The sequence below is a fragment of the Cucurbita pepo genome, chromosome 19 (assembly GCF_057944985.1).
Source record: "Cucurbita pepo subsp. pepo isolate OVF chromosome 19, ASM5794498v1, whole genome shotgun sequence".
Classification (NCBI taxonomy): domain Eukaryota; kingdom Viridiplantae; phylum Streptophyta; class Magnoliopsida; order Cucurbitales; family Cucurbitaceae; genus Cucurbita; species Cucurbita pepo.
Genome location: NC_141816.1, coordinates 3,166,228 through 3,179,191, shown reverse-complemented (window position 1 = coordinate 3,179,191; position 12,964 = coordinate 3,166,228). Strand labels below are relative to the sequence as shown.

Sequence of the window (12,964 nt, the reverse complement as noted above, 5' to 3'; positions counted from 1 at the left end):
TTATTATTATTATTATTATTATTATTATTATTATTATTATTATTATTATTATTTTGAATCAATAACTTTGATGAAACTTTAATCTTCCAACTCTAGTTGTTTTTATTTCATCATTTTAGATCTCATAAAGGCAAAGATTTTTTTTAATCAATTGTGAATTATTTCAATTTTATGATACACAATTTACCCGCTAATATAATTTTAAATGATTGAAGACATGTTCAAGTAATAACTTAAAAGAATGTATAATATATGAATAAATTTTGGTGTCTTATCTTTGTAACATCAGTGATATAACCCACTTTATAATTGTTACAAATAATTTGAAATATTCAATTTTTATGATTTTTATAAATATATTAATTTGGACCGGACATATTTTTTTTTATAATTTTTTTAATCTTAATTTAGTTATGAACTTAAGAGAAATTTGACCAAACAAGAAGCTCGAGATATAATTTCACAATTTCACAATTTCACAAAAAGGAATTAACTCCTTTACTCTCTCACGGATTTGAAATAGACTTAGTTTATAAAGGTGAGTAGATGAATAGTTCAATAAGAGCTAACTTCGAAGCTTGAACAATGGAGCTTCACCCTTTTAATTTATGATTGACGCATAAATGAGTGGTATTTAGAGTATAAGATGTAATTATAGGAGTAAAATGGTAAAAGATTAACTTGTTTGTAATAATAATTATATTTATAGAAAACAACTTAATTAATTAAAAAAATTAATTAATAAATGTTATATCATTGTTTCTTATAATAGGCAACTTCATATGACTACTACATAATAAAAATTTATTTGAACACATTTAATATATTAAATATAAAAAGATATATATATATATATATATATATATATATTTCATTTGAGTAATCAAATTTATATTTAATATATTAAATATCATTTTAAAATTAAGATTAAATATATTATTCTCTTTTTATATTTAATATATTAAATATAAATAAAAAAAGGTATTATTCATTCATTAAATGTTAAATATAAATTTAAAATTGGAATAAGATGTGAAATATCTTGTAAATATAATATTATATTTTAATATATTAAATATTCATTTTAAATTCGGTAAAACTCGAGAAATAATGGAATTGGGTAAGTATATAAAAAAAATGAAAATTAACTTAATTAAATGTTATTTTATCCGACCGTAATTTTGGTTTTTAGTTTTGAAAAATTAAGTATTTCAGCGATGAATTTTTTTTCACTATTTTTTTTAATAAAAATATTTTCAAATTCAAATTTAAAAACTAAAAAAATAGATTTTTTAAAAAAATATATTACATAATTGAATATGGGTTTTTTTTTTTTCATAAAAATTGTTAAAATATAGATTTTTTTTTAATAAAAACAAACTAAATTTGAGACTTTTTTAAAATTATATTTCAATTTAATTTGATTTTTTTTTTATTTTAAACTTTATATTATGCTCTATGTAAATATTAATGTCCTTGTTTTTTAAAAATTTAAAATAAAAAGTCAAATTAGATTATTCATTTATTATTATTATTATTATTATTATTTTTTACTTTTTCCAAAAAATCACTTTTATTTACGTGGGAAAAAAAAGAAAAATTCGATTTTTTTAGCCGTCCGCAGTGGAGAAAAGTGAGATTCTGATGTTGAAAGCCAATTTTCCATAATTATGGAAATTTTCACTTTAGAATAATTCATATTTATTTTCTTTTCATCTTTTTATAGACTCTATCCTTAATTATTAAAATGACCCTATTATTTTTTTTTTTATCTTTCGATTCGCCTCTCCAACCTATGTGTGATTTCATAACCTACCTCTTTGGGAGCCAACGTTCGCGCTGGTACACCACCTGGTATCTAGTTCTGATACCATTTGTAACCGTCTAAGCTAGTATTCGTCGCTCTAACCGATGTGAGACCTCACAATCCGTCCCTCTTTGAGGTCAACATTCTCTCTAGCACACAGCTTGATGTTTGATTCTAATACCACTTGTAACGTAACAATCCAGTTAAGACGCAACTGTGGCTTCAATATGTAAAACCATAGTAAATATAGTATTGGGTCTGAATTGATTGTGTGGGTAAGGTGTTTGACAAAATGGCACTTACAAATACTTAAAAGAAATAAAAACCACACATGATCCTATCCATATGTGTACTTTGTTTTCTAATCCTATATAAACCCACGAATGCCATAGAAAGTAATTTTATGTGGAAATCTATACCGTTGTTCTTCAAAAATCTCGATGCACTTGTGCATAATTCAAATTTGTCTCAATAGGTTTGGAGAAGTGAGATCTACACTTTTCGAGAAGAAACCAAGGGGAGATAGCAAGTGTATGAGGGGAAATCGAGCGTGGGACATAACGATCATTTCTATAAAAGTTATGGAATTTTTAGCAGACATGGAATTGATGACGTGTGGAACTCACGTGCGCATGGCAGTGTGATGGATTGGCTCGTGGAGGCGTGTGTGAGTGTGTGAGGGCGGGTGTCTTGCCTCAATTTATCTTGTTTGACTTCTTTTAATATGTCCTATTAATATTGGCCCATATTAGCCATGAAAATTATTAAATATTAGTGTAATCAAGAGAAATTGGAAAGAAATAACCACTTTAAAGACGTTTTTACATAAGAAACTAGCTGACACAAGTAAGTAACATATCAAAGCTCCTGTCCATCATTTGATTAGGAAATTATTTACGACGAATGCACGTTAATAGCATGACCTAATTAGTAGTAATTATGATCGCATGGATGAGCATGTTATGGATTAATGATTAGTATATATGATGTATGACTCTAATTTCCGGCTATCAGCCTATCATGATATGTAACTTCTTCCTAGCAAGTTAGATATTAGTAATTTCCATAGTTTTTGTATATCTATGAGTAAGAATATTTGATACTCGTGTGGAAGCATGAGTTTTCTTCACAACCCTCTCCTTCTCTCTCATTTTTATTATTTATATATATATATATATTTAATAAGTTTAGGTTACCCCATAGGTAGGCTCGTCCTTGGCCTAAACGACCCACGTGGCTTACTTTTCGGGGCCTTAACCTAATTTACACAAGTTGACTCATCCTAGCCTCAATCGATCCACATGATTCAAGCTTCTTCTGTAATCTTAGTCGATAACTCATTTTAGGTATGGTCAACCCATGATGGTAATTTATATAACTCACATACCAATAGGGAGTTGACATGTAATCTCCATAACGTTAACTAACTACATGAGTTAGCTTGTCGTTGGCCCAACCTATCTACCTGACCCACACAGTGACATTCGTCATAGTTCATTCAACCTACACTGGTTGAGCTATAATAATCTTCCTTAATTTTTCGAACATCGACGGTCCATAGTTTAAGTTTAATCTAAAATAAATGTTAAATATATATTATTTGTTTGGTTGGGATTAGATTATATAAAATATTTCAATCTTTTTAAGTTTCAAAATTATTATTAAAAAAATGTCATAATATGCATATATTATATGGTTTAAAATATTATTAGTGTAAATTGATGTGAAAACTAAATTAAAATTGATTTTATGAATAAGATTTAAATGTTCAAAGTTTAGGCACATCATTTAAATTTAAATGTAGCAAAAAAAAAAAAAAAAATTGAATGCTTTTCTTTTTTGAAAAATGTTTTGTTCATACCAAACTCGAGTGTTCTTAAGGGGGAAATCCAGAAAATATAAAATATTAGTTGTGGAAAAGATAATTCCAAAATTGCTGTTCTCCGAGTGTTCCAATCATGTAGCCTATGAGACCCGAACCACATCTGAATAAAGTTGGTGATCTTTTCGTATCCATTTTCATTTCTTATTTTCTTGATTTTCATCTCTCAGTTCATACAGCTTTTTCCCCAACTTTCTTCTCTGAATCGAGGCAAAGAACGGGACAATAAATTTGACTCTGTTGTGTTCAATAGTTTGATCTGTTGGAAGGATTTTGGGGCTTTTTATCTATTCGTTTTCCTTTTTCGAAGTTGCTGCAAGTTTATGATTGGATTTTGCTGATGGGAGCTTGCTGGAGTGATCGTTTCAAGTCTGTGAATCCTCATACAGGTACCTAATGCCTCTGATTTGAAACTCCCGTTCTTCTTTTATCTGATTTTTCGAGTTCTAAGTTTTGTTCGGGATGATTTCGAGTAGATATCGGCTCAACTGTTTAATGGATCTTAGATTAGATAGATGCCTTCGAATGTTGCAGATTAGGTGTTTCTTTAAATGTTCTTTGCTTGGATTGCTTTCTCTGTGTTTTCTTTTTGCCTCTTTGGTGGTACTTTGGGTCTTAGATTAGATACGAACACCAGGATGATGGTGAAATGAATGAATTACGTTTGTCCCTGCTTCTGTTCATATCTATATCTTCCATTTCCTTGAATTATTTGTCATTGAATCGAGAGTTATCATAGTTCGTAAACAGGCATGAACAATCACAGAACTGTTTGAGAGTTCATTCTGATGACATTATGAAATAACTTCCATATACTTTGATTTGATTGACTTACTGAATGAATTAACTGTTATCATGTGGCGTTTCTGATTCAATGCAAGTGGAGGCATCTGTGAATCATTTAGTTTGTGTATGTTCTTGGGATGTTTCACATGAAGATTAGTGGCATTTCTGAATGTTTCAATTGTATGTTCTTTGCTGGCTGCAGGTCTTACAAGTCTTACAAGTTTCAGGTCTAAGAGAGGAGATGGGGAACATTCTCATATTTCCAGAAGCAAGGTATCCTCAGCCTCCATTCCGGCGACTCCCCGGAGTCAGGAGGAAATTCTGCATTGCTCTAATTTGAAACACTTTAGCTTTAATGAATTGAGAATGGCAACGAGAAACTTTCGCCCCGACAGTGTTGTTGGGGAGGGTGGATTTGGTTGTCTTCAAAGGTTGGATTGATGAGCATTCCCTAACTCCCACCAAGGCTGGCACTGGCTTGGTAATTGCTGTGAAGAGGCTCAACAGAGAAGGGCTTCAGGGTCACAAGGAGTGGTTGGTTCGTATCGAATTTTCCTCATTCCCCTGACTTCGTTTTCCAGTTTTCTTTGGTTCCTAACTGCACTGAAATTTTATTGTGAGATCCCACATCGGTTGGGAGGAGAACGAGACATTCTTTATAAGGATGTGAAAATCTCTTAAAGAGGACAATATCTGCTAGCAGTGGGCGTGAGCCGTTATAAATAGTATCAGAGCCAGATACTAGGCAATGTGTTAGTGAGGTTGAGTCCCGAAGGGGGTGGACATGAGGCGGTGTGCCAGCAAGGACGCTGGACCCCTAAGAGGGGTGGATTGAGGATCCCACATCGGTTGGGGAGGAGAACGAAACATTCTTTATAAGAGTGTGGAAACCTCTCCTTAGCAGAAAAATTCAAAGAGGACAATATCTGCTAGTAGCGGGTTTAGGCCGTTACATTTATGCGGTCGTTTGAACATCTTGATTAAAGAAATGCTGGATTTATCTTGAATCAGCGTTACAACTCTCGTTTTGCATCAAAGATCATTGTTTAACATATATCTATATAGTGTGTAGCCTATCCTTTCCCGGCTTCGGCTATAACGTGACTCTACTAAACGAATGATAAACATATAGGCGGAGATCAACTACTTGGGGCAGCTTTCCCATCCTAATCTTGTGAAGCTGATTGGTTACTGCTTTGAAGATGACCACAGGCTGCTGATATATGAGTTTATGCAAAAGGGCATTGCAGAAAATCATCTTTTCAGAAGTGAGTAGCTGATTATGCAATGCTTTTCCATTTCCCATTCTTTCTTGTACAATGTTGTGTGTATAAGCTGCTACACTGTGTCGATACAGGAAGCTCTCACTTTCGACCACTTTCATGGAACGTTCGGATGAAAATTGCTCTTGGTGCTGCCAGAGGACTTGCATTTCTTCACAACAACGACATGAACGTCATATATCGCGACTTCAAGACATCTAATATCCTTCTTGATGCAGTAAGAACTTACAAGTTTTTTTCGTCGATCCATTTATCGTGTTGACTCGCAGTTATTCGTAAATTGTGATCATCTTTTTCCTCAAAATCTGCAGAACTACGATGCAAAACTTTCTGATTTTGGATTAGCTAGAGATGGGCCAGTTGGTGATAGAAGCCATGTCTCTACCGTAGTTATGGGAACTCATGGATATGCAGCTCCTGAATACTTAGCCACAGGTTCTATTTCTCAAAAAAAAAAATGACTGGTTGATTGGTTCCTCCCATGAATTGTCATATTTCATCATTCTAACCACATCCTTTTGTTCGTAAGGTCATCTCACGGCGAAGAGCGATGTATATAGTTTTGGGGTAGTTCTTCTCGAAATGTTATCAGGGCGACGAGCCATCGACAAGAATCGACCAACTGGGGAACACAACTTGGTCGATTGGGCAAAACCATATTTAGTCAACAAACACAAAATTCGTTGCATCATGGACAGTCGACTCGAGGGGCGCTACACTCTTGGACAAGCACAAAAGGCAGCAAACCTTGCAGTTTTCTGCCTAGCCACAGAACCGAAGCGCAGACCGAGCATGAATGAGGTTGTGACAACGTTGGAGCAGCTTCAGAAACCATCTGAGATTTTGAGAAGTGAAAGAGGTAATTCTTTGCATCATAACGCTAACCCAAATGGAGTAGTAACAAAAGGTTGAAGAGGATGCAACAGGCAAACTTGTGAAATGTACAGCCGCTGTAATGTAATGATAATGTATTTAACCCCAAATCTCTCTTCTGCAAGCAATTTTCTTTTGACAGCTTTGCCTTTATCATCTTTTTTTACTGTAATTGTATGCGTCACGAATAAAAAAAAAATACTATTATGAACGTAACTATTAACACCATGTTTTAAAAATACCCATTAATTTTGAAAATGGGTATTAATATCTTTAATAAGAAAAAAAAATTGGTTAGTTGGGTGTTGAAGTTTATTAATTTATGTGTAAATGCTATACACGAACCAGTCGCCAAGATGAGCAGATCCAGAACGGTTCAAGGGAAATGAGAGAGCTCCACACATTGTTACTCTGAGCATAAGCTCTTTTTACTTTGCTTTTGGTTTGCCCAAGCCTCGTACCAATAGAGATAGTATTCCTAACTTATAAACTCATAATCTTCCTCTTAGTTAGCAAACGTAGACGGCTTTCAATAATCCTCAATAATGTAGGATAGAGATGCACGTTTAGAAGAAAATATAAGAAGAGTTGTGGGTCCTACTAATCCTAATTAGTTGGTGCCATGGAAGTTGAGTCGTTATAAGAAGTCGAGCATTCGTTCGAGGAGGTGGAGGTGTAGGGTTTGGTCAATTTTAACGATTCTCTCTAGGTGTGTATGACTAAATTATTTGTAATTTTCATTTTAGGTTTGATTCTTAACAATGGGTTTGGTTGGTTGGTTTTGTTCTTTCATTTATGTTAGAAGAAAGGTAAGGGTGGGGTTGTGGAATAAGAACTATGGTCCATTGGCTTACACCCTTTTGTTTTCGCAAAAGTTCTTATTTACTTTATTTTTCTTCCAAAGAATCAGATTCTAACTTCAAATATCTCTTCATTCACTACAATTAGTACCAAACTAATACGGTGTCGTTTATAAGAATTTTACGATTGTTGGATGAAAGGCAACTATTCGATATCTAAGCATGTTTATCTTTCAAACAACATACACACTTTATACCAAATATCTATATTGTCGCTATAATATTCTCTAAAATCGTCCATAAGTCTTCTATCTTACATTTAGAGGTGTAACGCTAGGATAGTGACACCTTTCTCATCCCAATCTCCTATTTCAATCTTCATTTCCGTGAAACTCTCTGTTTATTTTCGTGGAGATTATGTTTCCTGTAATAATGTTGTTAAGTTTTTAATATATATATATATATATATATATATATATATATATATATATATATATATATATATACGTTTTAATAAAATATCATAATAAATTTAATAATATTTTATAAACAAAAATATAATATAATATTATCATTTCTATGAACTCAATTTTTAATATTATAACATAGTCTTCTGTCGTATAAAAAAAAGTGTATATATAAAAGGTGAAGTGAACAGAGATTTGGATAGGAATAAAAGGTGGAGTGGACAGAGATTTGGATAGGAATGGGGACGAGAAATATAATGCTCATCTTCAGCATTATTTAAGATCAAACAAACATTTCTTATAATCAATACTTTGGACGTTGGAGTAACTTTTTTAGTTGTTTGGACGTTGGAGTAACTTTTTTAGTTGCTTCGTCGAATGAACCACCAAAAATTAAAATATATATATATATTCTGAAAAAACGTGGAGGAGAATAGAATGGTATAGAGAGAGGGTAAGGATTTATTCAAATAGCAAAAGAATATGGAGGCTTTTTGACCTAAAAAGACCATTTGGTAAAAAGAAATAATAATAACAATTTTATTATTCAAATTCCAACAACTTTTTTATTACTTTTTGTATGGAGAGGTTTTCACTTTTATAAAAAATGTTTCATTCTGATACCATTTATAACTGTGCAAACAACTTTTAAATCCTACAACACCTAAAAGCATCCTTTGGGAATGTAGATGTCCCAATTTGGAGTTTTTTTTTTTTTGGGTTCCCAAAACCCTCAAAGTAACCTCCATTCTCCACCATTCTTTTCTTTTCTTCCCTAAACTTCTTTGTTCTCTTGAAAGATAGAGTGGTTGGATAGGGTACAAATTCCACCCTCTTGCCTTCTCTCATACCATCCTTTTTGCTTTCAAATTAGGAACCTTTTTCCCATTAGAAACGGCTAAACGAAAGAGTACTAATCGAACCATATATTTTGTACCGACTCTAATACTCACTAAACAATTTTAACTTGATGATCAAAATTGCATTAAATAAATTTGCTAATAATTGTCAACTTTCTTGTAATTTCAAAAAAGACCCTCAAATCTACCAAAATTACACTGAATTCAAGATAATTGGAGTAATAACAATAACCCATTGGGTAACTCCAAATAACATAACAACAACTTTACTGTATGTAGTAATAAAAAGCTGCGGGCTACACATTTCCCATTTGCAGCCGCTTCAGCCACCCCTACACTCTTTTCCACCGCGGTAATTTTTAAATTCACCGCTGCTACCTATCATAAATTAAATAAAAGAAAAGAAAAAAAAAAAAGGTAATCTGCCAGTTACCACACCTCGGTAACTTTTCCTACACCTAGACACACTTTCTTAAATAGCTGTGTTTTTAACCGTCCTATTTTAACTTTTACGGCCCCACTACTAAAAAATTTCCCGGGTAAATAGAAAGGGAAAAAACTTGTGGGAAAATTTACGAAAACAAGGGAGAGGGAATTTCAGACGTGGAAATTCTTTCCCGTGAATGTCTGACCGAACTGCCAATTAGAAGGTGCCACGTTCCATGATGTTGAGGTACGACGGTCACTGCCCGTGACCCGGAAGGAAAGACCCTGGCCCACCAAAATAGCATTGGATTGCCAGTTTTGCCCCCAGTTACGGCTCATGCTCATCCAACCCGTATTCGACCCTTTCACACTCACCCTCACGATATCCCCTGCACCCGCGACGTTCGTGATTAAAACCAAGTTGAAGTAACGGAAACCGTTAATTGTGAACCGGATTCCGCCTTGTTTTCTACATGGCACCCTGTAATAATTTCAAAATTAATTAAATAAATAAATACGAGTTTATTTCGTTAATAATTTCAACATTAAATAAGCTAAAAACAATTAATTATATAGGAAGTAGACTCACCGGCGGTAAGCGACGGGGACGATTCCGGCACGGTACTCGGCGATCTTGAGGAACATAGGCATGGCGAGGTCAAAATGAGTGCGAGGAGGGTTACACCAGCCGCCATTGTCGTTGGGAAGAGCAAAATTAGGGGGACAGAAATTGGTAGCGGTAATGAAAATAGAAGGGCTACCGGAATGGCACCATTGGGGATCATTAACGCACTTGATTTCAAAGCAAGCGCCGCAGCTAAAGCCATTATTGAACAGAGCCGTACTCAGCGCCGCCGTGTTGACGCCATAGCCCTGACTGTAGAGATTCCCATACCCACACGCGCCGCCTACAAGAAAACCAAAAAAAACAAAAAACCCAAATCAAGAAAATGTGGTGTAAGAAACAGGGGAAATGGGAAAAACAGAGAGAGATGGACAGACCCATGGTTCCGGAGGCGTCGCTTCCGCCGTAGAAGGTGGCGTGAGCGTCCAGCCAGGGGCCGCCGGAGTAGACGCCGGGGATTCTGGCATGGGAGAGGAGGAAGAGGGAGGAGAGAGAAGCAAAAATGCAGAGGAGAGAGAGAGAAGGCATGGCGGAAGAAGAGCAGAGGAGAATGGAAAAGGGGAGGCAGAGGAAGGGGTACTTATGGGGGAAGAAGAGAACAGTAAAGGAATCGGAATCAAAGTCCAAATCCACTGCATAGCCAGAGGCATAGGCATAGGCAAAGGCAAGGGCCTCTGTAATTAATGCTTTTTTTAAAAAAAAATTTAAATTTTTTTTTAATTTTTAAATTACCTTTTTTTTTAGGTTAAATTATAAATTATATATTTTATGAAAAAAAAAAAAAAAAAAAAATCTCTAAATTTTGATTGAATTTTATTTATTTTAAGAATATTTTAAAATATAAATATTTTTACTAAAATAAAAAGTGGTTATCCACATTGATGTGTAGACCATAGACCATAGTTTTTGACTGTATTATTGCAATATTGCATTTATGTAATTGTGTTTCTATATATTTTTAGGTAGAATTTATATTTTTTTTTTTAATGACAAAATCTCGACCGGAAAGAGTTTCATGTGATCTTCTTGACAGTAATCGTAAAGTTATAATTTTGAAAGGATGTGACCTGTAAAACACAAAAAAAAAAAAAAAAGATACTGACACATTAATTATGGTGCTACGTTAGAAAAAAAATACGTTTTGTGTGTTTCATGCATTGTTTACATGACATGATTTGTCGTATCTAAAGTGACTCCATTTTAACCGTTAGCTAAAAAATTTAATTACGCATCCATATGAATTCAGTAAAAAAAAAAAATGTTTTAGTGAGTGAAAAGGAGTAAATAACTTCAGTAAAAAGTGTTTTAGTGAGTGAAAATTAGTCTATAATTTAGTAGGGGGTTGGCTTGTAATAAGTTACGTTAAGTGGGTTTAGGTTTATAAAATGATACCTTTTTGCGTGCAGTTGTAGAAAAATTGCGTGCACTCTGCAATTATTCCTTCTTTTACTTGTTTTCTTGCGCACTAACATTTGCCTTATAATTGAGGCTCAATACCTTTTCATTTGACAATTTTTAATTTTTTTTTTTTTAAAATTCATATTTATCTACGGAACATGTTATATTAATAACTAAAATCTTATAAATCTCAAATAATAAACGTTCATAATTCACAATACATCAATAATTTTAGTTGCAAACACCAAATACTTTAAAATTTATAATGATCTAAAAAATGTGACAGGGTAGGGTTAGATTGCAACTCTATTTTGACTAGAATGACGTGATAAAAAATGTCCCATCTTAACCGTAAATTTTAACATTTTTAAAAAATATAACCGAGCCCAAATAAAAAAGAATCTCTTAAAACTCTCCCAACCAACTTAATTTTCTCTTCCCTTCCATTATGTAGTTTTTATTCTCGAATAGACTAAAGTTCTTAATATGGTAGGATATTTCAGTGTAGGTCGTTACAAACTTTAAGGGACAAGTTAAATCAGTCTTGAAAATAGGATAGTACGTAGACTAAGGTCAACCAAGGAAGTGACCATACTATTGGTATTATATGTTTGATATGTGTAAATTTGATGTTGTGTGGTGCGGCACGTGTTATGTGTTTGATATGTTTGCTGAATATGATATGATACGAAATGATATAACTATGAAATGATATGATATGTGTTGATATGTGTGAATTGTTTGATATGTTATATGTTATATGTTTGATATGTGACTATTATGGTATATGATATAAAATGATATATGCATGATGTGAATTGTTACGTCTGGAATCAAAAAAACGTTATGATATGACATATGTGTAACATGAATGATATGATTGACATGAAAAATGACGAATTGGCATGAAATACAATTCCGATACACGCATGGAAGATAAGATAAATGATATGATATGAAGGAAGATGCTAGTGGAGTTGTAGTATATGACAATGAAAATGGGAAAATGTTGGGACCTCATGCATTATTATGTGCTCATGCATCGGGGGATACCCCTTCTCCTTTACGATAATACGGGCGTGTACGCTACAAGACAGGGAAATGATTTTTATGTTTACCATAATGCTGCCATGACGGTTTGCTATTCCTAACAGGTGTCCAGCACCAACGACTATCAAAGAATGTTCGCTCAACCAGAAAGGGGCCCAGGAGGTGTGCAAACTAACTAGTGGGTCCATACTCGCACGTGTGAACTGTGTAAGGAAATTAAGTACACATCCAATTTCTTGTTTAGGATGGTCGTCACAGGAAAATAAACTGATATAATAAGTCCCTCGTGATTGTATGTGTTTGCATCTAACCCTAATATTGGAGTCATTTATTGAGTATTTCTTAAAATACTCAAACCACATGCTACTTCTATCTAAAGTAAAGACAAAATATCCTTATACGGCTGATGATGACATCGCAATTCGAGACCATGATACATGCATAGGATATGTTAAGGATATTTAATACTAAATTATAGTTTACCATATATATCATATTTGATATTTTATTATTGGCAAATATCTTTCCATATATTGTTCTTTCCCTTTATTACTATTTTCATATCCTTTAATTTATTTGATTATAAATAGAGAATTTTCACACACCATTTAGTTGGAGTAAATTAAACAAACATTCTCAGGATAGTTGTACTTATTTTCTTAGACTTAGGTTAGAATACGATATTTTAAATTTTAACGCTTATTTAT

At 33.3% G+C, this 12,964-nt stretch overlaps 2 protein-coding genes across 2 annotated transcripts; one reads left to right on the top strand and one right to left on the bottom strand.

The window, feature by feature from the left end:
- Nucleotides 1–3,664: 3,664 nt before the first annotated feature.
- On the top strand, nucleotides 3,665–6,772 carry LOC111780896 (receptor-like cytoplasmic kinase 176). Its single transcript, XM_023661245.2, has 7 exons — nucleotides 3,665–3,801; nucleotides 3,943–4,078; nucleotides 4,678–5,013; nucleotides 5,608–5,743; nucleotides 5,833–5,975; nucleotides 6,070–6,193; nucleotides 6,288–6,772. The coding sequence occupies exons 4-7, from the start codon at nucleotides 5,707–5,709 to the stop codon at nucleotides 6,668–6,670; spliced, it is 687 nt and encodes a 228-aa protein (XP_023517013.2). The 5' UTR covers nucleotides 3,665–3,801; nucleotides 3,943–4,078; nucleotides 4,678–5,013; nucleotides 5,608–5,706; the 3' UTR covers nucleotides 6,671–6,772.
- A 2,230-nt stretch (nucleotides 6,773–9,002) lies between these two features.
- Nucleotides 9,003–10,417, bottom strand: LOC111780975 (expansin-A4). Its single transcript, XM_023661358.2, has 3 exons — nucleotides 10,187–10,417; nucleotides 9,774–10,092; nucleotides 9,003–9,665 (listed from the first exon to the last, which is right to left on the bottom strand). Exons 1-3 carry the CDS (start codon nucleotides 10,335–10,337, stop codon nucleotides 9,356–9,358), a joined length of 780 nt encoding a protein of 259 aa, XP_023517126.1. The 5' UTR covers nucleotides 10,338–10,417; the 3' UTR covers nucleotides 9,003–9,355.
- Nucleotides 10,418–12,964: the final 2,547 nt, after the last annotated feature.